This window comes from Pipistrellus kuhlii, unplaced genomic scaffold (genome assembly GCF_014108245.1).
Source record: "Pipistrellus kuhlii isolate mPipKuh1 unplaced genomic scaffold, mPipKuh1.p scaffold_m20_p_3, whole genome shotgun sequence".
NCBI lineage: Eukaryota > Metazoa > Chordata > Mammalia > Chiroptera > Vespertilionidae > Pipistrellus > Pipistrellus kuhlii.
This window is the reverse complement of record NW_023425529.1, coordinates 10320601-10347908: the sequence shown is the minus strand read 5'-3', so window position 1 is coordinate 10347908 and position 27308 is coordinate 10320601. Positions and strand designations below refer to the sequence as shown.

Sequence of the window (27308 nt, the reverse complement as noted above, 5' to 3'; positions counted from 1 at the left end):
GATAAAAAGCTTCACTAATAAAAAAAAACCTAAAGGAGTCCATCACCACCAAATCAGAATTATATGAATTGCTGAAGGGGGTTCTTTAGGAAGAGGAAGAAAATAAAGATAAAAATTATGAACAACAAATATGTAACTATCAACAAGTGAATCTAAAAACCAAGGGAATTTAAAAACCTGATGAACAATATTAACTGTTGAATATAATAGAATCAGAGGTATGGAAGGGGAGTGGACTGACTATTCTCGGGGAAAAGGGGAGTGGGGGCTGTGGGAAGAGACTGAACATAAACTGTGCACCTATGGATGAGGAAAGTGGTGGGGTGGGGAATGGGCAGAGGGTGGGGTGGGAACCTGGTGGAAGGGGAAAAAATGAGGAACATTTGTAATAATATGAACAATAAAGATTTATTAAAAAAAATAATAAGAAAAAAAAAGAATTTAAGTTTTAAGTTAACTCAAACATTTTTTAACTTTTCTCACATTCTTTAAGCATTTGTTAACATTCCTATATTTTACTACAACAACTCATGATTACTAGCCTATTTTTGCTTATTTATACATATGATTTTCCTAGAAAATTACCCATTTAATTGAAATCTTTCTAGTTTCCTTATTGTACTTGTATTCTCATTTTATTTCCTTTTAATCTATATACACTTGTTTTCATTCTTTCTTTAGACTTACCTTTTGCTTACATACTTTAATTGCACTTTTTTCTTCTTTATTATTTCCTTCTTCCTGTTTCCCTTAGCCTTGTTTGTGTGTATGTGTGTTGATGTTTAACTAAATTTCTATGTTTAATTTTTGAATTCTATTTCATTCTTCCTTGTTTCATAGTATATCCATTTATACCTGTTGAGTTGCTATGCTACCCTTTTCAGGAAAACAAAACACTTAGTATTGTGTTTTAGGGTTAAAGTGCAAACAAAGTAATGTTCTTTTGACATTTTAGGATTTTGTACGGACGAATGAAGAATAAGACTGGAAGTAAAACTCAGGGGAAATCTGCTTCCGGCACCCGCATGGCCATTGTTCTGAGGTTCCTGGCTGGGTCCCAACCAGAGGAGATCCAAATATTCTTAGACCTGCTGTTTGAACCTGTGAAGCACTTCAAGAATGGTAGCTGTCAACCTCCTGACACTCTGAATGCGTGTTGTCTGCTATAGACTTCTAATGTTTCAGGCGAGGTGTCCCTCTCTTTGGTATCTTTCTGATGGAGTTGCTCCTCCCAACCTCAGTGGGGGACTTTTTGGCTGAAATGCAATTCATTTTAAACTTTGATTGGATTAGCTGGAGATAGGCACCCATGTGTTAGGAATCCCCTGATTAGAAAATGTGTATTTTGTTATTGCTGCTTTACAGTTAGGCCTTGAGACTGGTGCTCATCTACATAAAACGAATAGGCTTTTCCTAAGAATCTTAAAGAATGCTACAAAATTAAACTTAATTGTCTTGGTATTATGTATTCACTAAATCATTCATGAACGGATTAATGATTTGTTGAATACCTCCTATAACCGAAAACTCTGTTGGAAATAGAGTATTTATAATCTCTGTTCTCAACCTCGTAGTCTAAATGAAGTGGGTGTAATACGTATTCAGTGAGCTGCAATGCTCTGTGATATGTTCTCTGGTGTGCATGTTAGTAATTAATAGTAATGGCTAACGTTTCTTAAGCACTAACTTCATGATAGATTTTACAACGGATCCCTTTACAGACAATTCAGTTAAACCTTGAAACAACCACATGAGGTTTCATTAACTTTTGCCTCCATTTTAAAAATATATATTTTATTGATTTTTTACAGAGAGAAAGAGAGAGGGATAGAGAGTTAGAAACATCAATGAGAGAGAATCATCGATCAGCTGCCTCTTGCACACCTCTTACTGGGGATGTGCCTGCAATCAAGGTACATGCCCTTGACCGGAATCGAACCTGGGACCTTTCAGTCCGCAGGCCGATGCTCTATCCACTAAGCCAAACTGGTTTCGGCTGCCTCCATTTTATAAATGTAGAAACTGAGGCTTAGAAAAGGAAGTATTTTGTCCATTGCCTCGCAACTAGGAAATGGTTAGAATTCTAGTCCAGATCGTTTTTACTACAAAACCTCTAATCCACTTTCATAATTGCTTTAGGCAAACATATATATTTATTTGTAGGGTAATGTGTGGCATTTGTTTTGTATTTTTTTCTGGGAAAATGGATCCAGTGGCTCAAAAGGTTTTCACTCAGCTTAATGTTGCTCTGTGAGGGAATTTGGCTGTAATGAATATGAGATTTTATTCAGTGTAATAGCCTCCAGTTAAGAGGGCAGCTATAAATGATATTCTCATGGATGTAACACTTAGGTGTGTGAATCAGCGAGCTATCATCTCATACCATTTGGTTAGAAGTAAAGCTTATGCAATAAAAATTCAAGTCCTTTAAGTAAATTATGAAATAAGTTTATAAAGGACTGTTGTTTCATTTATTTCCCAAAGGCTACAAGAGAAATAAAACATTTGATTTTCAGCCCTCCAGGAGCTTATAATGTAGCCACACATTTTCTATGAAACTCTGAAGTCAGCATAGTCATTAGAAGCTGAGAGAGAAAATGCTGGGGTGTTTCTAGATGGAATAAAAGACATAATAGCTTGCATTTCGAGAATAGTATAATTAGGATGAGAATTGGGCTTAGAGACTTAGTTTTGTCACAAGTTTCTTACTGCCCTATCCCTCAGTTTCCTCATCTATAAAGTGATAATACTAGTGAAAGCTAACATACCTAGCTCATTGTACATTTGGTAAGGAACAGAAGGAGAAAATCGATGAGGGAAGTATGTTATCATCTATAAATTACTATAACAATAGAAAATGCTGTATTATTGAGGGGAATTGAAAGGAATCTATAATAACAACAATAAGCTGTAACTACAACAAGATAATAAACTACTATTGCCTTTTACATGATATCTCTGTTCCTCTGTTTCCCTAGGAGAATGCCATTCTGCAGTCATCCAGGCAGTGAAAGACGTGGATTTGTCTAAAGTTCTTCCTGTAGGTCGCCAGCATGGTATCTTAAATAGCCTTGACATAGTATTGAAGAACATTAGCCATCTGATCAGTCCATACCTACCAAAGATCTTGCAGATACTGCTCTGCATGACAGCGACTGTGTCATACATCCTTGACCAACGAGAAAAGGTGAGAGAGATCCTCTGTATATGCTTTTTGGGGGGCTTGGAAGAGTCTGTGTTGTATATGGGAAATTGGTTGGGACTTGAATACCTCACACCTTTTCAGGTTAAATCTGTCTTATGCAAAGTGTCTTTAAGACAGTTTTTCATATAATGGAGATCTTCATTGTTAGCAGTATTTATGTATGGTCAGAAAATGCAAATTATATCAAGTGTACATTTTAAAAGGATATGAAATAGTAGAGAGTGAGTTCCATATGCATGTCAGAAACCAAAGTCGGGCAGAGCGGAGTTGAGCTGATGTTTCTTAGGTTTTAATTTTAGGAGCCTAGAAATGAAGGACATCTTCCAATGCTCATATATCTGGATGTCTGGAGAATGAATAGAGTACTGTTAGCATCATCATTGTTTTGACAACAGTTACCCAGAGCTCTTTTAAAGGTAAATGCTTGCCAAAGCCGGTTTGGCTCAATGGATAGAGTGTTGGCTTGGGGACTGAAAGGTCCCGGGTTCGATTCTGGTCAAGGGCATGTACATTGGTTGCGGGCATATCCCCAGTGAGGGGTGTGCAAGAGGCAGCTGATCGATGACTCTCTCTCATCGATGTTTCTAACTCTATCTCTCTCCCTTCCTCTCTGTACAAAATCAATAAAATATATTAAAAAAAAAAAAAAAAGTAAATGCTTGATTGCTGTACTTGCTATGTTTTGACTATGGATAAGAAGCAAGGCCAGGCAAGACAAGCCAGCTAGCCAGCTGCAAAAAAAAAGAGACTTCACATAGTGCTGCTCAGTAAATATTTTCTGAGTTGTATTCAAGACAGTAGTTAGTATGCTCTGTTGAAATAGGTGTGTGAACATAAGGAAACTCTGGAGTTTAGGGAAACAATGTCTTTATGGGCTAAAGACTTTTGGAAATAATAGGACGTGAAGTGAAAATTCAGACTCAGATTTTTGTTGTGGATTCTCAGCTCGTGATAAATAGACACAGCTAAAATTATTTCATTTGGTATGGGGGGGCAATGTTAAAATATGTACACAGATAATAATTTAATAAAAAATATAAAAAATAAAGATAAGGCTTATACCAAAATAAATAAATAAATAAATAAAAACTATTTCATTTGTTTTGTGGTGTTGCCTGGTGAACTGCCTCTCAAATATGGCCATGATCACTGAAAATTGACAGCCAAAATTTATGCTGCTTTTGGGGGCCTTGCATAGATATAAACTGCTCTAGTAATAAAGATTCAGAGGTTTAGAATGCACCCTCCATTTTGGTAGACACTGTTTTGTTTTCATTTTTTAGTTATTTCTTCAGCAGATATTAATTGAGCCCTGCTCTGTGTGTGGCACTGAGCTAAGCACTGTGGATGGAGAGTGAACAAAGCACTTGTCTCTTTCCTTGTTCAGTAAATACTTATTTCATCTGTGCTGTCTGCCAGGCAATGTTCTAGGTGGGGAATGAAAAAGGTTGAGACTCAGTACCATGGGGAGAAAAGTGACAGGAAAACAAAATGAGACCCATTTATAGACCTCTAAATGTCATTCATTGTGGAGCTCTCTCCTGTCCAGTACCCTCTTCCCTGTGAATTTTAGCTGACTCAGCCCACCACCTGATGTCCCATGGCTGTGTCTTCTCATCTTGGACTTTGCCTTCTCACAGGGATACCTGAAACTCTCCAGGCAGAATGATGGGGAATGTGTAGGGCTCACCTCATCTGTCTCTTCTCTATTGGGATTTACTGTCATCTGCTTCCTGCTGTCCAGTGTCTGAAAATCATTGTTTCATATATCCTGTTAAATTGTCTGGTGTCAGAGAAGGGAGGCTATATCTGATCCCTGTTGCTCCATTTGACTGGAATGGGAAAATCACTAGAAAGGAGCAGGCAGACAGTCTTCCAACTAGCATCGGGCTGGGAGTCCAGTATCTAGAGCAGAAACCTCGTGGTACCTGGGGCATCGGGAAGAGTCCTTGACAGGGGATTGCCTCAGGAGTGGACCCAAATTAGCCCTGGGATGAAGGCTGCTTTGGCGCCACCTTATAAAGCTGAAAAAGATCCATCACACTTTTCCCAAGTAAATGAACTGCATCCTAGAACAAAACTCAAAAACATTCAAATGTTTTTAAAATAATAAAATCCACAGTGTCTGATATCCAGGCAAGTTTTACCAGGCATCCCAAGGAGGAGGGCAGTTTTATTCATGATGAGGACAAAAACTAGTCAACAGAAGCAGACCCAGAAATGATATATAGATGATAGATAAAGACTTATGACAGCTATTAGAAATACACTCTATATATTCACAAAACTAGAGGAAAGCAGGATCGTTTTGAGGAGAGACATGAAGACGTGAAGAATCTATATAGTAAAAACCACCCTAACGACCAAAGACAGGTCACTGTGATGCCCACTATGTCCAGTGAACCCAGCCCCTGCCCCGGCTCCACCCCAGATCAGCCTCTCCCACTCCGATTGAGGGTGGGGTGGCTAGACAGCCCCTCCCACCCCTATGCGGCCCCTCACCCCCTCACCCCGGCCAGTGTCTCAGAGGGGACCCCCACCATGATCAGGAGCATGGCCGGGCTGCAAACTGCTGGCAGCCCCTCACCCAGACCGGTGCAGTGCGGCACAGTCTTCTAAAAATAAAGACCCGCTGGAACTCTGAGGTGCCTCCTGGCACTGGCCACCCTGCCTCCACCCCCACTCCTCTCGGAGCCCCAGGTGGAGTGGCTTGGGTGGGTGAAGGCTGCGTGGCCCCAGGCCCCAGGCCCCCGTGGGAGTGGAGAGGTTCTCGCCGCAGCCAGAGTAGTGACACGGGTTTACTTTGCTGGTGAGGCCGGTGGGGCTCCCGTGTGTTCAGGAGCAGCCTGTTTATGCTGGGACCCGGTGCCTGGCTGCACACGCGGTGGGTATGGACATTTGTGGGTGAAAAAGTGTGCGTCAATACATCTGTTTCTCAGAAGTGTACCTGCAGTAGGCAGTTTTCAAAATGTAATCCAGAGCAAGGGATCTGTAGTGAAAACACGCACACAAGAAAAGGCTTTTGATCCTAAACACAAAGCTGTAATGGAAGTGTTTATGCCCAAATGTTCGGTCAATCAAACATATGGTGATATTTACCGCCTGGTGGGTCTGTTTGAAAGGTTTGGTCGATCAGTTCTCATTTCACAAAAATAAAATAATGTAACTAAGTGATTACTAAACACATGCTTCTAAGGCCAAAGTAGTTTACCCTCTTTGTATACTTTTTGCACGTATGTAAGCACATCAAGGCTGTTTATAAAGTATAACTTGGATGATGTAACAATATGATTGAGGAAGGGGGTGTGGCTGGTTGTTTTTAAAATTAGGCACCTCACAGTTTTTAAAACAAACCTGTTAACCTAAAATCTTCAGAAGGCAGGGTCAGGGGTCTTTTAAAACCTTTGTATAAGCCTAAGACAAAAAAAAAAAAAAAAAAAAGCAGCTACCTTTTTTTAGGATGTGCCTGAAAGAAACCTGTTATTTTCAGTTTTTACTGTCTTCAAAGTAAAATAACCATTTTGCAGCCTTTTTTATGTGATGGGTTTTTCCCCCGCCCCATACTTTCATTACAATATTTGAAATTGGTATCATTACTTTAAAGCAATAATTTTTTCCTCTCAATATCAGAGACCTCATTTTCACACACACACCAAAAATGTTTATTTTTAACTTATGCATCTGGACTCCGGGTGGCCTAATAAGCTCAGTGATTAGACAGGTGCTTTTATAGCCGAGGTCAAAGGCTCTTCCCCTGATTAGCCTTTGACAGGGAAGCAGTCAGAGAGACTTTCTTGACCAGAATAGGGAAAACAGGGAGGGGCAGGAAAACCATTAGAGCAGTGTTTCCCAACCTTCTCTCATGATGAGAATCACCTGGTGGAGTTGTTAAAACACAGATTCCTGAATCCCAACTAAGAAGTGCTAAACTAGAATTTTTGAGAACATATAGGTAAAATTGCATACCTAACTTAGTGCTCTGTATATAAAATCTGTCTTAGAGCACTAGTTAAGTATACAATTTTACCTATATGTTCCCAAAAATTCTAGTTTAGCACTTCTTAGTTGGGATTCAGGAATCTGTGTTTTAACAACTCCACCAGGTGATTCTCATCATGAGAGAAGGTTGGGAAACACTGCATTAGAGGAAAAGGAGAGGGATTGGAAACTCCCTCCCAACCACCCTTAAGAGAGTTCAAATGCTGGGGGCAGCTGTGGGCAGGTGAGTGGAGTGAAAGGGCAGCGAGGCACGCGCAGGTGGGAGGGGCTGTGAACTACCTCCTACCTTGCAATTTAGATAAGAAAATGTGATAGGGAGTGACCAAACTGGAGGTAGATGGGTGCTGCTTTAATTAGGGTGGTCACGCAGGAGGTAACATTTGAGTGTGCACCTGTTGGTCCATGGGAAGAACATTTGGGGCGGAGATCATGATTTGTAGCCTAAAGTCCCTGAGGTAGAACAGCCTCGGCCCTTTCTGAGAACAGGGCAGAAGGACGAGGTGGCTAGAGCACAAGGAGCAGGAAGAACCATATAATGAGCTCAGGAGGCAGGTAGGGCCTCATGGGCTGTGAGCTAAGGAGCCGACTTTACTCCCGGGTGTACTGAGAGACCTCTGAGAGGTTTGAGTAGGGGGATGATAAGCTCAGTTGGATGTTTTAAAAATATCTCTTTGATTCCTTTGTGGAAAACAGGCTGTGCGGAGGCCGAGAGTGGAAGCTGAGAAGAGGTCTTGGAGCCCTGGCCGGCGTGGCTCAGGTGGTTGGAGCATAGACCATGCACCATAGGGTCAGGACAGGTTCAATCCCTGGTCGGGACACTTAAGGGAGGCAGCCGATTCATGTTTCTCTCTCCCATCTATGGTTCTCTCTCTCCCTCTCTAGACTCAATAAAATAACCTATCCTCTATTGAGAATTAAAGAAAAGGCAGATTTTGGAAAATTGTGTTATGAGAGTTTGAGGATGATAGGAAGCTTTATGTGAGAATTTTCTTTTATGCATTATAGCCAGTGACAGTGACTTTATCTCTATATGGATACATTAAATCCTGAATGGTTAAAGGTTGTTTTGTGTGTGTGTGTGTGTGTGTGTGTGTGTGTGTGTTTGTTGTTGTTAATCCTCACCCTAGGATATTTTTCTCATTGAATTTTAGAAAGAGTGGAAGGGATGGAGGGAAGAGCAGAGAGAGAAACATCAGTATGCGAGAGACACAGCAATTGGTTGCTTCCCACATGCGCCCCAGTCGGGGCTGGGGATCGAAGCTACAACCCAGGTACAAATCCAACCCACAACCCTTTGGTGCACGGTCCAACTCTAGTCACTGAGCAGTGCCAGCAAGGGCTGGTTAAAGGTTTTATAAACGCTCTGTAAGTCCTCTGCCTTTTTGGTTAAGGTGGAAGTCAATCAGTAATACAGCCTCACTCCCGTGTCAACAATCAGTAACTCAGAGGATCATTTGTGCAATTTCACAGTTCATTAGTCAGTGAGATGTTAAGCTTCTTGACAGGTAGGCATTTCTCTTATTTTTTTATTTTTTTAATTCTTGGACAAATCCAGAGAGTTCTTTGAGGTGCTAAAATGAATTATTGCACAGTAATATTGCTTAAATAAGTTAAAGTTCTACCTTTGTGTGCTTGAACTACATTACACATTTACTTTTGGGTCTTTCAGATCCTCTGAGGCATTGACTGGCACTCAGATGTTTATTGGGTTTGGCTTTATTTTTCTTTACATTTAAATAGTGGAGTAACTTGGAAACATACATAAACTCAAGCCTGTTAGTGATTCATCTAGAAACTAAAGTCCACAATTGATTGCTTGCAGGATTTTCCTTCAGTTTATCCAACAGTTAGTGAGCAGCTGGTGCTATAATTCCAGAAGTGAATAGAACATACAGGTCCTACCCCACAGAGAGGGGGCTTGGTGGTGGGGTTGGGGACAAGGTGGAGGGGGTCTGATTTGAGACCGTGTTTGCAAAGATTAGTTTTTCATTTGCTCCAGGGGATCATGATACCATGTGGGGGGTTTTCAAATATCAGTAGTGGTTTTTATCTTTTCATGATACAGCTGATAATGAAAGGATTGCCAGTGGAATTGAAGCACAACAGAATGACTTATAACTGTGTCACCTTACCCTTGCCTGTCATTTCTTATCTTTGTAACTTGTATAAGGAGATAATTAACCATAAGTACATGGTAGAAGCTTGCTGGGTATGTGAAATATCATGATTCCTCAGACTTGCACAGCAAATTAACGGTGTCTTTATACCTATTCACTTGAATTGAAAATGTGCTCTTCCCATTTCACGTACCTCAGTTGATCAGAATATTATGTCTTCGTGAGAAATAAAGTAACTTCCCTTTTAGTTTCTTCATAATATCTTGGCCATAAGATTTGATATTCATTTATTAGAGCATTTGTGTTCTCTTGAGAAATTTCAGGGTAGTTTTAGATTTATATGAAGGTAATTAAAGTCATATGTAAAAGTAAGTTGCCACTTATTGATCCAGAATCCAGAGTATATTTCTCAAGTGGAAAAATATTTAGGGGTTGAGTCTTAACCCATGTGTTTGCTTTTTTTTTTTCCATATATATTTTTACTGATTTCAGAGAGGGAGAGAGAGATAAAAACATTAATGATGAGAGAATGATTGACCGGCTGCCTCCTTCACACTCCATACTGGGGATTGAGCCTACAACTTGGGCATATGCCCTGGATAGGAATCAAACCCAGGACCCTTCAGTCCATAGGCTGACACTTTATCCACTGAACCAAAACGGCTAGGGCCCATGAGTTTGGATTTTACAAATTCTGTTCTCGGGAGAAATCTCTCTGAGGCCTTTTTCTCTCTCTGCCTAACCTAAACATCTTCATCCTTTAAGATCAATTAGAAATTCTGCCTCTTCCATGAAGCTTTACCCTTCTCAAATTTATAAATCTTCCCCTCTCAGATATCTTTGGCATTTTCAGTCTCATATAATTTAATAAATTTTCCTTCATTAAGATTTTATGTATATATGTTTAAATCCCTAGCCAAGGATATGTTTATTGACTTTAAAGAGAGGGAGGAAGAGAGAGAGAAAAAGAGAGAGAAACATCAATTGGTTGTCCGACTGGGGATTGATGGAACCTGCACCCTGGGTATGTGCCCTGACCTGGATTGAACCCAAGACCTTTCTCTGTACAAGATGAAGCTCCAACCAACTGACCACACTGGCCAGGGACTTCAGTAAGATTTTAAGCTGAGGTCAGCACTATGGCTGCCATGCCATTGGACCCAACAGTGGGACTCAGTAAATTGTTGCTCTCTGAGCCAGAACCAAATGCCTTCATATTTGTGATTTCTCTAACTCCATAGAGAAGGAGATGCCCCGCAAAAAAACAGCATCTGTCACATGAAGGTGCTGTTAATTCAGACATTCACCCAACTTCAGCTTTAGTGCCTCTGAAGAGACACATCTTTTCTTACAAATTACATTTTTCGAATTACACATTTTAAGATCTCCCCTTTCCTTATCAGTCTCCACAGAGTATTCCACTGTATGGAGAGAGCATAAAATCTTTAGCTAGTTCTCTAGACTGAGTTTAGCAAGAATAATTTAAAACTTCTAGTTTTAGCCAAGGTAAAAAATATATATGTATACACGCAAATGTGAAAACAAAGAGGAATGTGACTTACATGTGGAATGAAGGTTTGATATATTTTTCCTTAAGCTAAGGCTTTGTGATGCCAAAAAAAGTTTTGTTTTGTTTTGTTTTGTTTTGTTGAGAGTGTCTGTTCATACAAAGAAACCAGGATTTATTTATTTTTATTTATTGATTTATTTATTTTATTTTTAATATATTTTATTGATTTTTTTTTTTTTTTTTTTTGCCATCCTCTCTCCCTCCCATACATACCCTCCCTCCCCAGAGTTTTATGTCCATTGGCAAAGAAACCAGGATTTAATTGAAAGAGACAATTACTTGAGTAGAGAAGTAAAACAATGTAGAACACAGAACAGTCGTTCTGGTTGTGGTTTCTGCCCCTAAGGTATGCTCCACTGTGGCTTTACTGGGTAGTGATAATAGAGCACATCTCACCATTTGATTTTTTAGGTCTTTGCTTCCCCATCTTGTCCAATAAGAAAACCAATATGACTTGAGCAGTTGACATTTCCGTGTGAATCAGAGCCAAAGTCAACAGACTTAATAAGATTTCCAGTTTGATTCTTAGCCATCTGAACTAGAGTGCCTCCCTAAGAAGTCAGTGATTAAAATTATATTTATATATATACATATATATATATAATTTTTTTTAATAGAAGATCTTTGTTTTACAGATACAGCTGAGGTTTATCAACCCCCTGAAAAATTTAAGACGTCTTGGCATCAAAATGGTAACTGACATCTTTTTGGATTGGGAATCCTATCAGTTTGGAATAGAAGAAATTGATGCTGTATTTCATGGTGCAGTTTGGCCCCAGGTAAACCTTGATCTGCATTCTGCCTGGATACTTTTGCTTCTTCCTTTGTTGTTATTGCACCTGCAGAGTGTACACCCAGACATGAATGAATGCCTGTCCTGGTCTTTTCTTTTATGACAAGCCTTTCTTTATTTCTGGAAGTTTCCGAACTCTTTCTTTGCCTCTACTACAACCTAAAGCTCAAGAGCTAGTTCCTGCAATGCCATAGCAGTTATTCTTAAGGCTAATTTGAATATGATTTTGTCCCTTACGCAATATATAACTCATAGCACCTCACATGATGTGTCTCTGGATTTTGAGGGGAAATACACAGATATTTTTGTCACACATTTCCTTGTTTGATTTCTCTGGTTAAAACCACTTGGTGCCGAAACCGGTTTGGCTCAATGGATAGAGCATCGGCCTGGGGACTGAAGGGTCCCAGGTTCGATTCCGGTCAAGGGCATGTACCTTGGTTGCAGGCATATCCCCAGTGGGGGTGTGCAGGAGGCAGCTGATCAATGACTCTCTCTCATCGATATTTCTAACTCTCTATCTCTCTCCCTTCCTCTCTGTACAAAATCAATAAAAATATATTTAAAAAAAAAACAAAAACAAAAAACCACTTGGTGACAGCTAAGGTTACTTATTGCTAAGGAGACTGTAGGAGAGTCTATTTTAGCGGATTTCTAGCTACTTGAGCTCTGTCATCTCTGACCAATTGAACTTATGCTCCCTGGTTCCTTTCAGGTATCTAGCATTTGCATGCACCATCTTTGCCATTTTTCTTGTGTAAGTGTGACTTAGGTTACCTTACATTTTCCTCATTCTGTCCTTTAACTATTCATCTTCATGCCTTCACTCTTTTATCCTTCGGTGCAGTTTCCATGTCCATTCTGCTTTTTAGTTGTTGTTTTTCTAAATTCTGTATATGTTATTAATTTTGTATTCTGTTTTTATTTTGTTCCTAGATCAGCAGGCTTGGAACTGAGAGTCAGTATTCTCCTACACCTCTGCTGAAACTAATTAGTATCTGGAGCAGAAATGCAAGGTATAACCTCCTTTTTCCCCCTTTTAAAAAGAGCAGGTAGCACTAACCGGTTTGGCTCAGTGGATAGAGTGTTGGCCTGCCAACTCAAGGGACCCAGGTTCGATTCCGGTTAAGGGCATGTACCTTGCTTGCGGGCACATACCAGGAAGGGGTGTGCAGGAAGCAGCTGATTGATGTTTCTCTCTCATCGATGTTACTTCTCCCTTTCTCTCTGTAAAAAATTAATAAAATATATGTATTTTTTAAAATAATAAATAAAAAGAGCAGGTAAATTAGCCAAGGGCACTACTATGACTTATGGTCTTTCCATGCAGTGAACTATTGTAGGTGAAGTTTAAAAGAATAAGGCAGCTGAATCTTAAAATACATAGTTAAAAGAAAACATAGTTTCTGAACAATATTATAGTATAATTCAAAAAAATGCTTATGCATGTATGCAAATAGAAAATGTCTAGAAGGACATATGAGAAGCTCTTAATGTTACTGTAGCATGTGGAGGTTTGGATGGGCTGTTTTTGCATGTATCACTATGTCATGAACATTTCCCCGAGTCATTAAATAGTCTTCAAAAACACACTGAAGAAGACCTTGATGTCCTCCTCAGGAAACCCTGTTACACTTTTACCAGTAGGAAGGGCTCGTTTATTTCCCCAATTTGAGGATGTACTTTCATATCTTGTTTTATCACTGGATATATGCAAGCAGCATTCCATAGGCACATTGGAGAAATCTTTTATGTTTGTGTAATTTTTATGCAAAGGAGCCATAAAGGACTTTGATGATAGTGACTCAGTTTTATGTTAGTTGAGCCTTCACAAGGTATAGATCTGCATCATTGGATGCCACTCATTGTCTTCAGCATTTTCTCTCTCACTTTTGTTTGGAGCAAAAATAGAAGCTATATACTTATAGAGGAGGTAAGTGGCAGAATTTTATTTTTCTTTTCTATTTAACACTTACCTGGTAGAAATCTTTAGAAGGGTTGAATTCGCTTGAATCCTCCATAGCAATAGATATGCATGTGTAGTTGTGTGTAGAAGAATTAATGAGTGTTTCAGAAACACTTGATGGGAATGTTACTCTTCAATAAATTTTTATTTTGAAATATGGCTCCAGTTTGCATAGCATCAATCAGACGTTGCTTACAACTAAGGTTAAATTATCTTAGATATTAGGTGCATTCGGGACAACAAAAACTCGCTTACTAATTAGAGTAATCATAGCCCCGCCTGTATGGCTCAGTGATTGAGCATCAACCTGTGAACCAGGAGATCATGGTTTGATTCCCAGTTAGGAAACATGCTCAGGTTGTGGGTTTGGTCCCCAGTGGGGGGTTTGCAGGAGGCAGCTAGTTAATAATTCTCTCATCAATATTTGTCCCTCTTTGAAATCAACTAAAAATTTTTTTTTTTTAAATAGATCAGCCCTAGTTGGTTTGACTCAGTGGATAGAGCATCAGCCTGTGGACAGAAAGGTCCCTGGTTCAATTCCCAGTCAGGGCATATGCCAGAGACACTGACTGGCATAGCAACCAACCAATCAGAGCCAAATGTGGGTACTGTGGAGAATCAATGGCTAAAGGAGGTGGAGCTTCTGACACTGACTGGCGTAAACACCGACCAATCAGAACCAAATCTGGGTGTTCTGGGGAGCCAATGGCTGCCTAGCAGGCGGAGCTTTTGATGCTGACTGGCACAGAATAGAAACTGACCAATCAGAACCAAATTGGCCATCAGAGGAGGGAAGTTGGGGGCAAGATCAGGCGGCAGGGGAGGGCTGTTGGGGGTGAGATCAGGCCAGCAGGAGGGCAGTTGGGGGCAACCAGGCCAGGAGGGGAGGGCATTTGGGGGCAAGATCAGGCTGGCAGGGGAGAGCAGTTAGGAGCGATCAGGCAGGCAGTGGCAGTTAGGGGCAACCAGGCTGGCAGGGGAGGTCAGTTAGGGGTGGTCAGGTTGGCAGGCAGAAGCAGTTTGGAGTGATCAGGCAGGCAGGTGAACAGTAAGGAGCCAGCTGTCCCAGATTGTGAGAGGGATGGCTGACTAATCTGGCAGTCATACATCCCCCAAGGGGTTCCCAGTTGGAGAGGGTGTGGGCTGGGCCTCTAGTGTAATATAATGTCCGTGAAATACCGATTATTATCCATCAAATTTTAGACTTTAATTTCTTTTTTGAGTATCTTATTAAGATTCATATAAACACATATTTATTAAACTGACTAGAAATTCATGTAAAAGATGTTTTCACAAATAAGCATTGAGAAATAAGATGACTATTTCAGTATTTTTTTTTTTTCCTGCAGATACTTCCCTTTTCTGGCTAAACAGAAACCAGGGCACCCAGAATGTGACATCCTGGTCAATGTTTTTGCGATTCTCTCAGCAAAGAATCTCTCTGAAGCCACAGCCAGTATTGTGATGGACATAGTAGATGACCTTCTCACCATTCCTGATTTTGAGCCTACAGAAACAATCTTAAGCTTGCCTGTGACTGGATGTGTGTACACAGAAAGTGCAGACGGTAAGTGTGCTGCACCAAGCAAATGATTTTAGCCCTTTGAAGTAGCATTCCCTCAGAAAGGTAAAAGTCAGTAGAAGTTGACTTGTCTCTTCTTTAGAAATTAATACCAATTTACATAAACTGAGTTTTCTTTGCAGTGGTAGAAATTCAGGTTACTCAAGCTCCAGAAAGTACAACTATCCTCTGGAAAATTATCAAAAATTTAAAAATACAAAATAGTTATATCAAACAATTCAGAGACAAACTGTCATGTCTCTGAATTGTTTCTACCTTGTTGTGCTAACAAGTCTTTCACAACTAACAAAAAATGGCTTAAGGGTCTCTTGTATAAATTATTCATTCAGCCATATAGCTATTTTGTCTAAGAAGAAAGTTATTTAATTTTTAGAGTTGAAATTTATTAAACTTGTAGAGTAATTGAGTGCTTCCCTTGTCTGTCATTATGATACTGTACAGTTATCCTATAAGAGAGTAGTTAATTAAAGTCAAAATACTTGTCACCATTTATTTCAGAGTCTATCACAATAGGAGGACGATTAATTCTACCTCATGTACCTGCAATTCTTCAGTATCTCAGCAAAACCACAATAAGTACAGAAAAGGTGAAAAAGAAAAAGAACAGGGCACAAGTCAGTAAGGAACTTGGCATTCTTTCCAAGTAAGTGATATATATTCTTAAAAGATAACTTCACTGTCCATGGTCTTAATTTTTTAAAATTATATCTAGTCTTTCAGTTGTTTTAATGTGATAGTAAGCTAAAAAGATTTTCAGTATTTTTGAAAGCCCTTTATTTTTAAGTTAGAATTCTGTTTTTCTGCTGGAGTATTCATTTTAAACCGTTTATGGCATCTGCCTTCATCCTATCTAATAAAAGAGTGATATGCAAATTGACTGTACCTCTGCTATACCCACAAGCTACACCCACAAGCCAGTCAGGAGTAAATATGCAAATAAACCCAACCAAGATGGCTGCGGCCATGGAGAGCAGGAGGGAGGCTTGGGTTTCCCTGGCGATGGAGGAAGCCAAGCTTTCCACCTGGCCTTGCTGGCATTGGCAGGGGCAGAGCCAGGCAATTGGAACCAGCTGGGGGTCCCTTGTGCAGGGTGTGAGCCTCGGCCGGGAGTGGAGCCAGGCGATCGGAGCCAGCTGGGGGCCCTGTCCATGGCCCGAGCCGTGGCCATAGGCTTGTGGCCTTGGTTGAGGGCAGAGCTGGGCGATCGGAGCTGCTGGGAGCCCCCTGCCCAGGGCCGGAGGCTTTAGGCCTTGGCAGAGGTGGAGCCGGGGATTGGAGGGAACTGTGGGGGCCCCTGCCCAGAAGCCATCAGTAGGACATCCCCTGAGGGTTCCCAGTATGTGAGAGGGGCTAGACCCCCTCCTATTCCATGAATTTCGTGCACCGGGTCCCTAGTTTAAACATAAAAGAGAACAGACTTCAAAATTCTAAAGTAGTTTAATAATTTGCTTGTTTCACCTTTGCATGTTTTATTCAGTTAAAATTTTTAGTAACATGAGATCATATAGTTTTCTTGTTTTTGTTTCTTAAAGTATTTTTAATGATATTTAGAGAGAGAGGAAGAGTGACTGAGAGCTGCTCCTGTACGCTCCCTACCTGGGATGGAGCAGTAACCCGGGCATGTGCCTTGACTGGGAATCAGATTGGCAACCTTAGTCCACGGTACAACGCCCAGCCAACTGAGCCACATGGGCCAGGAAAAAATCATATAGTTTTTATTTTGTTTTGTTTTACTTTGATTGATAAAAAGAATTAATTTAAAAGAATTTTCTTTAACCCATCTACATAATCAGACGTTACAAAAGAAATAGAATAGTAGCCATGAGCCTGAAGCTGGAGAGAAGTAAGAATGGGCACTGCTGAGAACCGAGTTAGACTTTGTATACAGGCACACATACTTAGTCATCTGTGACTTTCATCACTAATGTTTTTCTACAAAAAATCTTAACTCCTTAGAGGAATATTCTTACCTTGTATGTTTTTCTTACCTACCAGTTCTTTTCCTTCTCTAGAATCAGCAAGTTTATGAAAGACAAAGAACAGAGTTCTCTCCTCATCACGCTCCTGCTTCCCTTCCTCCACCGTGGCAGTATTCCTCAGGTACACACATAGGACGTGACTTTGCCTTTGAAGCGATGCTTGATTACGGTTATTTGCAAACAGTAACTTCATTGGTTAGATTCTGTGATGTACAATATTTACCTTCAAGCATTTGTGAAAAGATTTATACAGAATTATAAAATTGAAAATAGAAAAATTTGGACAGAATTTTGGAAATGGGGACAGGCAGGAATGTGGAGACATCATCTACTACAATACAACAGTAAGAGTGTCAGCCCTTCTTTTCCTTTGTTTAGCTTCTCGTGCATTTCAGGATTTTGTTTTTCCTGACTTTGATCAATTATAAATCTGGAACCCAAGAAGTTCATTGTATTATCTCAAACATATTTTGCCATCGCAGTGGGGCAAAACTGAAAGAAAAGTCAGACTGTTTTAATATTTAGACATAGCTAAGAGTTCCTAATATGATTTTCAAACCCCAGTTCAATCTTAATTAAAAGAGTCTTCTGTGGCTCAAACTCATGTGGAAGGCCTTAGTAGTTATACTGAGCATCCATTATATAGTAATTCTGTTTAAAAGACCATAGATCTGGGGACAACCAGAGGCGTAAATTCTTCTTCACCAAGCCCATTTTTCTTGATTCTTTTTGGTTTGATAATAGAAGATAGTTTGTTTAAAGACCATGCATATTTTCTATTAGAATTAAAGGAAGAAATTGTTAATGGACATTACTATGGGTTTTATGTTAAAATACTAGGAACTTTTAAGACTATGAAACAACTTTTCCAATGAGTTTTACTTATTATTCATAGTTATTTGTTTTATGTATTAAAGCCAAGTTGACCAGTTTTATAAATTATTTAAATATAATTTCTCTTCCTATTTCTTCCTAAGGATACAGAGATCGATATTCTGGTGACAGTGCAGAACCTGTTAAAACACTGTCTGGAGCCCACAAGCTTCCTCAAGCCTCTCGCAAAACTCTTCTCGGTGATTAAGAATAAGCAGTCGAGACAGTTGCTTTGTACAATTTTCCAGGTGTGTGGTATTCCTTTCCACCCGAATCTCCTTTGTGAGTGAGAGCAGGGAACATGGGTGGTGGGCAGAAAAGTTAAAGTTTTATTCACTAATGTACTGTTTTTATTCCTTTTAGACTCTTTCTGATTTTGAGAGCGGGTTAAAATATATTACTGATGTTGTCAAGGTAAGCAAGAAAAACCTTATTTCTCTTTTGCTTCAAAAGTGTTATATCATTTTTGTTTACTTACATGGTTCCAATGGCATTTCTCACAGCTTAACGCCTTTGATCAAAGACATCTTGATGATATCAACTTTGATGCTCGCTTCTCAGCATTCCAGACCATCACCTCTCATATTAAAGAGATGCAAACCGTGGACATCAACTACCTAATTCCAGTTATGCATAATTGCTTCTATAATCTGGAGGTAGGTTTTATAGCAAAACTTTGTCAATTATTTTCTAGTGTTTTAATAATACAACTACGTGGCTTAATTTCTTAATTTGTGTTTTGAGGAGGACGGGGTGTTTTTTTTTATTTTTTGAATATATATTTTATTGATTTTTTTACAGAGGAAGGGAAAAGGATAGTTAAAAATATTGACCAGTTATCTTTTGCACACCCCCCCTACTGGGAATGTGGCCGCAACCAAGGTACATGACCTTGACCGGAATCAAATCTGTGACCTTACAGTCTGCAGGCAGACACTCTATCCACTGAGCCAAACCGGTTAGGGCTAGACAAGGGCTTTTTAGTATAAAATTCTTTAAGTTTTGGAATTTTTTGTTTGGCAAAGACCATATTGTTATTCTTAGGATTTGAAGGACTAAGATTTTGAATAAAATAATATATGTGGAAGTCAAAAAACAGTATATTAGAATAGAGAAATTCATAGGGACAGTAAATTAGGGATTATCAAGCACACAAAGAGGGAAGAATGGGGAGTGACTTCTTAAAGATACAGGTTTTCCTTTGGGGGTGATTAAAATGTTCTGAAGTTAGATAATAATGATGGTTGCAAGACTGTGTGAATATATAAGAACTACTGAATTGCATACTTTTTTAAAAGGGCAAATTTATGGTATGTCAATTATGTCTCAACTAGAGGCCCAGTACATGAATTTTGTGCATTGGGGGGTTGTCCCTCAGCCCAGCCTGCACCCTCTCCAATCTGGGACTCCTTGGGGGATATCCGACTGCCAGTTTAGGACTACCAGCAGTCTGACATCCCTCTCACAATCTGGGACTGCTGGCTCCTAACTTCTTGCCTGCTTGCCTGTCTTATTGCCCCTAACCGCTTCTGCCTGCCAGCCTGATCACCCCCTAACTGCGCCTCTGCTGGACTGATTGATGCCTAACTGCTCCGCTACTGGTCTGATCACCCCCATCTGTTCTCCCCTGCCAGCCCAATCGCCCCCAACTGCCCTCCACTGCCAACCTGGTCCCCTCCAACTGCCCTCCCCTGCTGGCCTGATTGCCCCCAACTGCCCTCCTGCTGACCTGGTCCCCTCCAACTGCCCTCCCCTGCTGGCCTGCCCCTTCTACCCCCAACCACTCTCCCCTGCCAGCCAGATCGCCCACAACTGCCCTCTCCTGCCAGCCATCTTGTGGCGGCCATCATGTGATGATGTGGGGCGGCCATCTTTTGATGACATAAGGGCATCACCACCTAGGCTTTTATTAGTATAGATTTTTCAAAATTATGTAACTGTATAATTGACAGTTTGCCCTATTATATTGATATATGTTAGAAAGGAAAGGAGTGTGGGTTATATTAAGTACCATGTTGCTGAACTAAATTTAGACCCTAAAATGAGGAAAATGAAGCCTTTAATTAATAGTTAATCATGTAATGGGATCAATAATCTGTGGCACTTTATAATTATTTATCTGATATTAAGGATTATGTAATATATGAAAAAGTAATTACTTTTGGGGTTCATTCTATATATTTCATGTCAAACTTCAACATAAGAAATTCTGTGTGTGTGTGTATGTGTGTGTGTGTGTTTGTTTCTTTTCCTTCTCTTTTTTTGGGGGTGGGGTGGGGTGAGGTGGGGTTCTTTTTTTGTTTATTCATTGCAAGGAATTCTAAATTACTGCCTGGTTGGCTGAGTTGGAAATACTTTCTCTGTACTCACTACCTATCTTGTCAAACCATAAACTCTATTTTGCAACTAACCAGAATTATAACCAGCCAACTCTGTCCTTTTCAGTGGTCACCTCCTACTAAATATTAAGTACTGAATCTTTTATTCTGTTTGCTTTGAGAAGTAAAACTAATTCAAAAGTTTGTCATAGTATTTCCTGAAATTGAATGACACTTCTCAGTGAGCATGATATTTCAAAGTTATTTACTATATTCCTCACACCCCACGTTTGGTTCTTCCTTAGGTATTACGTATTTGTGGGACATTTCTCAGTAGGGATTTTTACACAGAGCAGTGGAAATATTTTGTAAACCTTTTCATTAAGAAATAACATTCCATATTATATTATTGCATAGAATTACTTGGGTGTTTTCATGTTTCCAGTTAGGAGACATGTCTTTAAGTGATAACGCCAGCATGTGCTTGATGAGCATCATCAAAAAGCTAGCTGCTTTGAATGCCACGGAGAAGGAATATAGAGAAATCATTCATCGTGCACTACTGGAGAAACTGAGGAAAGGATTGAGGAGCCAGACAGAGGTATTGGGGTTTGCAGTTGTTACTTTTTTCTCTTAAGTTTGTTATGTTTCTATCTTTCCCTACTTCTCTACTTAGAAAAGCAGTCAAGCTGTACATGCATATAAGTACAATCAATGGACACAAAACTCTGGGGAGGGTGGGAATGTATGGGGGGGGGCAATGTTAAAATATGTACACAGATAATAATTTAATAAAAAAATATTTAGAAAAGAAAAGCAGTCAAGCTTAGTACATTTAATTAAAATACTTGATTATGGAAATACTTACCAAACATTTATGAGGGGGAATGGAACAGAGCAATCCCTTTTGATGTAGTTTGTTTTTATAGTGGGGAATGTTTTACTTTAAAAAAAAAAAATGTTTGTGTGGGTTTTTGTGGGGGTTTTTTGTTTGTTTTGTTTTGGGTTTTTTGTTTTGTTTTGTTTTTTTGTATTAATAGGGAGCAAATTCTAATAAAAAAAAATTTTTCTCCGCTTGGTATTTGCAGAGTGTTCAACAGGATTATACCACACTGCTTTCCTGTTTAATTCAAACCTTTCCTCATCAACCAGAATTTAAAGACTTGGTACAGCTTACTGATTGCCATGACCCGGAAATGGACTTCTTTGAAAATATGAAGCACATTCAGGTAGAAGACATTTCTGTATTTTCCCCCTGCCTATAAAATATGCAGTTCACAGGTCTGTCTGTTTAAGATAGATTTTAATTTCAAAAATGTTGTGAATGTCTCATTCTTGGTCTTCACAATATCAATCAAACTTGTGTACTAGATGATCATTTCCTGGAGTCTGACTTCCTTGGTGGTATCACAAACCACACTAACAGTGTTACCTTTCTCTGCCATTTTTAAAGAAGCTTACATGCCTTTGGATTCATTGTTAAACAAGTGCTGTGGATTATGTCTCTGGAAGCAAGTCAAGGCACAGGTGTTTGCTCATGTGACAAGGACTGTATTGTACTCCTTAATCTTTTCGTGGAACAGGGCCATGATACTGAAATGGAGTTGGCTGTAGGTGAGATTATTCAGTAACTAATTCATATTTTATCTTAACTCATAGATACATAGAAGAGCAAGAGCCTTGAAGAAACTGGCAAAACAACTAACGGAAGGCAAGATTGTGCTGTCTTCTAAATCTCTTCAAAATTACATCATGCCTTATGCCATGAGTCCAATTTTTGATGAGAAAATGCTCAAGGTAGGGCATTAGATCTAGAAGCTGGTAAATCTCTACCATGACACACTTTCCAAAATGTAGATGGGGGAATGGCATCTAAATTTCGTGGTATCCATATTGATGATGTCATCATAACTAGAAGCTTAGAATAGTTGTAAAGCCTTAGAATTGTGCATGGCACATAGTAAATGGTGACTATAGTTTTATTTTTGCTATTATTAGCTCACAAAAGGCCAAACATAGGTTATTTCTCCTGTTAGCTATGATCACATTACTAAGATCAGCTGAGTAGTTGTCTTCCCAAGTGGCTCATAAGAAACGAAATAAAATAAATACCTTTTCTTTAGCGTAACACCAGATACAGGCATTGTTATAAGTACTCAAATACGTACTATTACTTCTTCCTCACCACAACTCATCTCTGTAGTACACATTGCTACCAATATTTTACAGGACAGTAAACTGAGAATAAATGAGGTGAGGTGACTTTCTCAATGACAGTTTCAGAACCAGTATTTGAACTTAGGACTTTCTTCATTATGCTCATAGTGCCTAGAACAGCAGCTGGCACGTGATAAGGACTTGATAAATATTTACTGATTAAATAAATTAATGAAAGACAGTTCCAAGAAATTCAAGTCTAATCTCAGTAATATAAGGATTTGTGACTTGAGTTTATACTGGATTGATTAATTGTCTTATAAAAGGACAGATTTGCTCTGTTGTTTCAGGATATTAAAATGTTTTTTTAAAGAATTGCCTAAGTAGCTCTGCTTGGTTTGGCTCAATGGATAGAGCGGCAGCCTGTGGACTGAAGGATCCCAGGTTCAATTCCAGCCAGGGGCACATGCCTGGGTTGTAGGCTCGTCCCCAGTGGGGGTCGTGCAGGAGGCAGCCAATCAATGATTCTCATCATTGATGTTTCTCTCTCTCTCTTCCTCTCTAAAAACAATAAAATATATTTTAAAAATAATTGAGTAAGTAAATAAAAGAACACTTTTTAAAATTTCAGTTTAAAGAGCCAGTAAATATAATCAACTTGGAGTTAGATAGCAATAAAATTAGAAAGAGATGCCGGGACCGGTTTGGCTCAGTGGATAGAGCATCGGCCTGTGGACTGAAAGGTCCCGGGTTTGATTCCGGTCAAGGGCATGTACCTTGGTTGAGGGCATATCCCCAGTAGGAGGTGTGCAGAAGGCAGCTGATCGATGATTCTCTCTCATCGATGTTTCTAACTCTCTATCCCTCTCTCTTCCTCTCTGTGAAAAATCAATAAAAAAAATATTTAAAAAAAAATTAGAAAGAGATATAGATGGGAAAAATAAATTATATTTAGTTGATTTAGTCGACATTAACATGATATATCTTTTTATAGTCTTACTAGAGGCTCTGTGCACGAAATTTGTCAATGGGGGTTGGGAGGGTCTGTCCCCTCAGCCCAGTCTGCACCTTCTCCAATCCAGGACCCCTCAGAAAATGTCCAACTGCCAGTTTAGGCCTGATCCCAGGAAATCGGGCCTAACCAGCAGTTGGACATCCCTCTCACAATCCAGGATCACTGGCTCCTAACTGCTCACCTGCCTGATAGCCCCTAACTGCCCCCTCATGCCAGCCTGGTTGCCCCCAACTGCCTCTCTCTGCTGGTCTGGTCTTCCCCCCCTGCCTCCCCCCCCCCCCCCCCCCCCCCCCCCCCCGGCCTGGTCACTCCAACTGCCCCCCACGCACACACTGGCCTGTTCACCCCCAACAGCCTCCCTATTGACCTGGTCACCCCCAACTGCCATCCCCACCTGCCTGGTTGCCCCCAACTGCCCTCTTGTTGGCCTGTTTGCCCCATGCAGCCTGCTGTACAATTGTTTGGTCATCCCTCACTAACCACCCTGCCTGCCTGGTCGCTCCACGCAGCCTGCTGTTTTGTCGATCATTACTGTTACTGTGATGGCATCCCAGACAATTTGCATATTCCTCCATTATTAGTATGGATTTTTAACCTGTGACTTTACACTTAAAGGCAGTATACTTTTAAAAAAAATTATTGATTTCAGAGAGGAAGCAAGTGGGAGAGAGATACAGAAACATCAAAGATGAGAGAGAGAATCATTGATTGGCTGCCTCTTGCATGGCCCTGCCTGCGGATGAGTCTGCAACCCTGGCATGTGCCCTCCGAATTGAACCATGACCCCCTGGTTCCTATGCTGACACTCAACCACTGAGCAACACCGGCCAGAGTACTTTTGAATGTTGAGCAGTCAATATATAATTAACTTTGTCAAGTTTTATACATTCACATAGGGTTGAACCTACCAGGGAGGTCTGAATGGAAAGAGACTAAAATGTATTAATGTCTTTCAATTAAAGGAAGGTGTCATTCTTTAATTGACACCATCTTTTCTTAGGGGTTGGGAATGGAGTGTAGTTGGAGCATTCTTTCTTTTCTATAACTTAATCACCCATTGTCTAAGCTTTTTATGTACCACATTAACTCTGTTTTTTTACTTGCAAATGCTTGTTTTATGTTGATTCTCTCTACTTGTTTTACAGCATGAAAATATAACCATTGCTGCCACAGAGATTATTGGAGCTATTTGCAGACATCTGTCTTGGTCAGCATATTTATATTACTTGAAACATTTCATTCATGTCTTACAGATAGGACAGATCAATCAAAAATTGGGTGTCAGGTACAGTCACACTTCTTATTTTTGTTTTATTTTTTTAAGTGTAAACTTTGGATTATTTACTGAAATCGTTTTTGTAATCTAATTTTATTTTTATATTGTATTAGTGAGATTATGCTAATGTTTGTTAAAGTCAAAAATACTTAAAATTGGTAAGAGTAATTTTAATGTTTATACTATGTTTAAATTGCCTCTCCCTTTTAATCATCAGATGATATTATTAAGCAAATAAATATTTCTGTCTACCTTTTGTTAACAGCTTGCTAGTAATAGTTTTAGAAGCATTTCACTTTGACCACAAAACTCTTGAAGAACAAATGAGAAAAATTCAGAATGAAGAAAGTAAGTTTTTAAAACTTTTTTTAAAATAAATCTTTATTGTTCAGATTATTATAGATATTCCTCTTTTTTTCCCCCCATAGCTCCCCTCCACCTGCTTCCCCACCCCACCCCACCCCCTTAACCCCTTGCCACTATCTTCATCCATCGGTGTAAGATTTTTATCCATAAAACTTTCTTTAAACTATATTTCCATTCCATTTTTGGATACTCTATGATAATTAAAGATTTACCCAAAGGAAATTAAACTTATTCCTTGTTTTTGCTTTTGTAACAGTGTGTCAGGAGGAAGTTAAAATGAATACTTTCAGTATACTTGTAAAAATTTATGTAATGATAGGAAAGGCCAGTCTAAGTTATATAGGTGAAATATCAGAGCTGTAGACTATTTACATAGAAATCCAATAATATTGCCATCACAGCCGAAACCAGTTTGGCTCAGTGGATAGAGCATCGGCCTGCGGATTGAAGGGTCCCGGGTTCGATTCCGGTCAAGGGCATGTACCTTGGTTGTGGGTACATCCCCAGAAGGGGGTATGCAAGAGGCAGCTGATCGATGATTCTCTCTCGTCGATGTTTCTAACTCTCTATCCCTCTCTCTTCCTCTCTGTAAAAAATCAATAAAATATATTTTTTTATAAAAAAAATATATTGCCATCACATTTGGAAAGAGCAGTAAGCAATGAATGCAAAGGAAAGAGCAACAATTAATGAAATATTAAGTAGATACAGTAAGGAAAACTAAAAGTAGATATTTGACAAGATTATAAATTGACAAGCCTCTGGCAGAGTTGATCAGTGAAAATAGGAAGTATAATTAATAATATTGGGAACTTTAAAAGGTCACAATTAAATGAAAAGGTAAAATAATACAATATGATTTCGGTACTTATAAATTTGAGTACGTGGCTGAAATGTAAAAATCTAAAAACAATAAAATACAAAAACAAACTTTAGTAGAAATAGAAAATCTAACCACTAAAGATATTAAGTCTGCAGTTAAAAACCTCATGATGAAAATGCCAGCCTTAAACTGTTGTATAGACAAGATCTACAAACATTCAAGAAATGGATAATTTCAGCCTTAACACCAGCTGTTTCAGGTGATGGAAAAAGGACGCCCCTACTAAGTCATGAAGTTGTTATAACTGGTTAATGGAATTTAACATATTAACATACAAAAGATATTTATCATCTAAATATACATGGAAAATATTAATTTCAATATCTATGATAAAAGCTATTATCAAGCAAGAAATAAATAGAAATTGAGTTAGCCTGTTAAAAGATGTCTTTTAAAAACCTAATACAACATCATAGTCAATAATAAAGGATTAAAAGTCTTTGCTTTAAAGCTAGAATGAGGCAAAGATACCTATTACGACTGCTTATGTCAAATATCAGTCTAGAAGTTCTAGCCAGCCCAGAATAATAAGGAAAAGAATGAACACTCAAGTAGGCCAAGGTATCTGTCATAATTGTTTTTGGCTAAAGATTTTGAACTATTCTAGCCCTTAGATTGCATTCCTCTACATTCTTACTCAAAATTTTCTAATTCTTTGATTCACAGTAAAATCATTCTAGAACCACACTAGTGAATAGAAAAGACTGGTTAGAATGTGTAGGAACTATTTGTGTTTTAAACAATTAATGTATTAAAGCTCTTTAACAGTATGTTTAGCTAGCTGAATCTGCATTTTGCAATTTTGCATAAATAAAACATTAGAAATTTTAAATATTTAATTTGCTTAACTACCTCTTCTTAGATATGACTGAAGTTTAAAGTATTTTTTGAGCACCTATTATGAACTGGGATTTTATAGACATAATATCATTTGTCCTTATAAGAACCTTACAAGCACCTTAATTGTTAGTTACCCAATATTTTTTATAAGAAAAATTAAGATTCAGAAATGTAAAGTAACTTTCCCAAAGCCACACAGTCAGTAAACAAAACAAAGACTAATAATTACCATGTTTTGAAAGTCAGTGAAGTGTCAGAAATATATTTTAGGCCCATTACAGCCTTCATCTCATTTAATCCTCACAATAGCCGAGCAAGGTGCTATCTGCATTTTACTGTTGAAGAACCCAGAGCCTACCAAGGTTAAGG

General features: G+C 39.1%; 1 protein-coding gene across 8 annotated transcripts in view; it reads left to right on the top strand.

The window, feature by feature from the left end:
- Nucleotides 1-27308, top strand: part of UTP20 (UTP20 small subunit processome component) — a 91981-nt gene that overhangs the window by 42934 nt on the left and 21739 nt on the right. For all 8 annotated transcript variants that reach the window (XM_045587607.1, XM_045587608.1, XM_036454935.2 and 5 more), the window contains exons 26-40: nucleotides 956-1122; nucleotides 2979-3187; nucleotides 11527-11670; nucleotides 12621-12700; nucleotides 15000-15217; nucleotides 15731-15875; nucleotides 17245-17332; nucleotides 18189-18332; nucleotides 18448-18498; nucleotides 18588-18740; nucleotides 20848-21003; nucleotides 21491-21631; nucleotides 22062-22199; nucleotides 24720-24859; nucleotides 25116-25198. In XM_045587607.1, coding sequence (XP_045443563.1) covers nucleotides 956-1122; nucleotides 2979-3187; nucleotides 11527-11670; nucleotides 12621-12700; nucleotides 15000-15217; nucleotides 15731-15875; nucleotides 17245-17332; nucleotides 18189-18332; nucleotides 18448-18498; nucleotides 18588-18740; nucleotides 20848-21003; nucleotides 21491-21631; nucleotides 22062-22199; nucleotides 24720-24859; nucleotides 25116-25198 — 2057 coding nt within the window. The remainder of the gene's footprint in view (nucleotides 1-955; nucleotides 1123-2978; nucleotides 3188-11526; nucleotides 11671-12620; nucleotides 12701-14999; nucleotides 15218-15730; nucleotides 15876-17244; nucleotides 17333-18188; nucleotides 18333-18447; nucleotides 18499-18587; nucleotides 18741-20847; nucleotides 21004-21490; nucleotides 21632-22061; nucleotides 22200-24719; nucleotides 24860-25115; nucleotides 25199-27308) is intronic.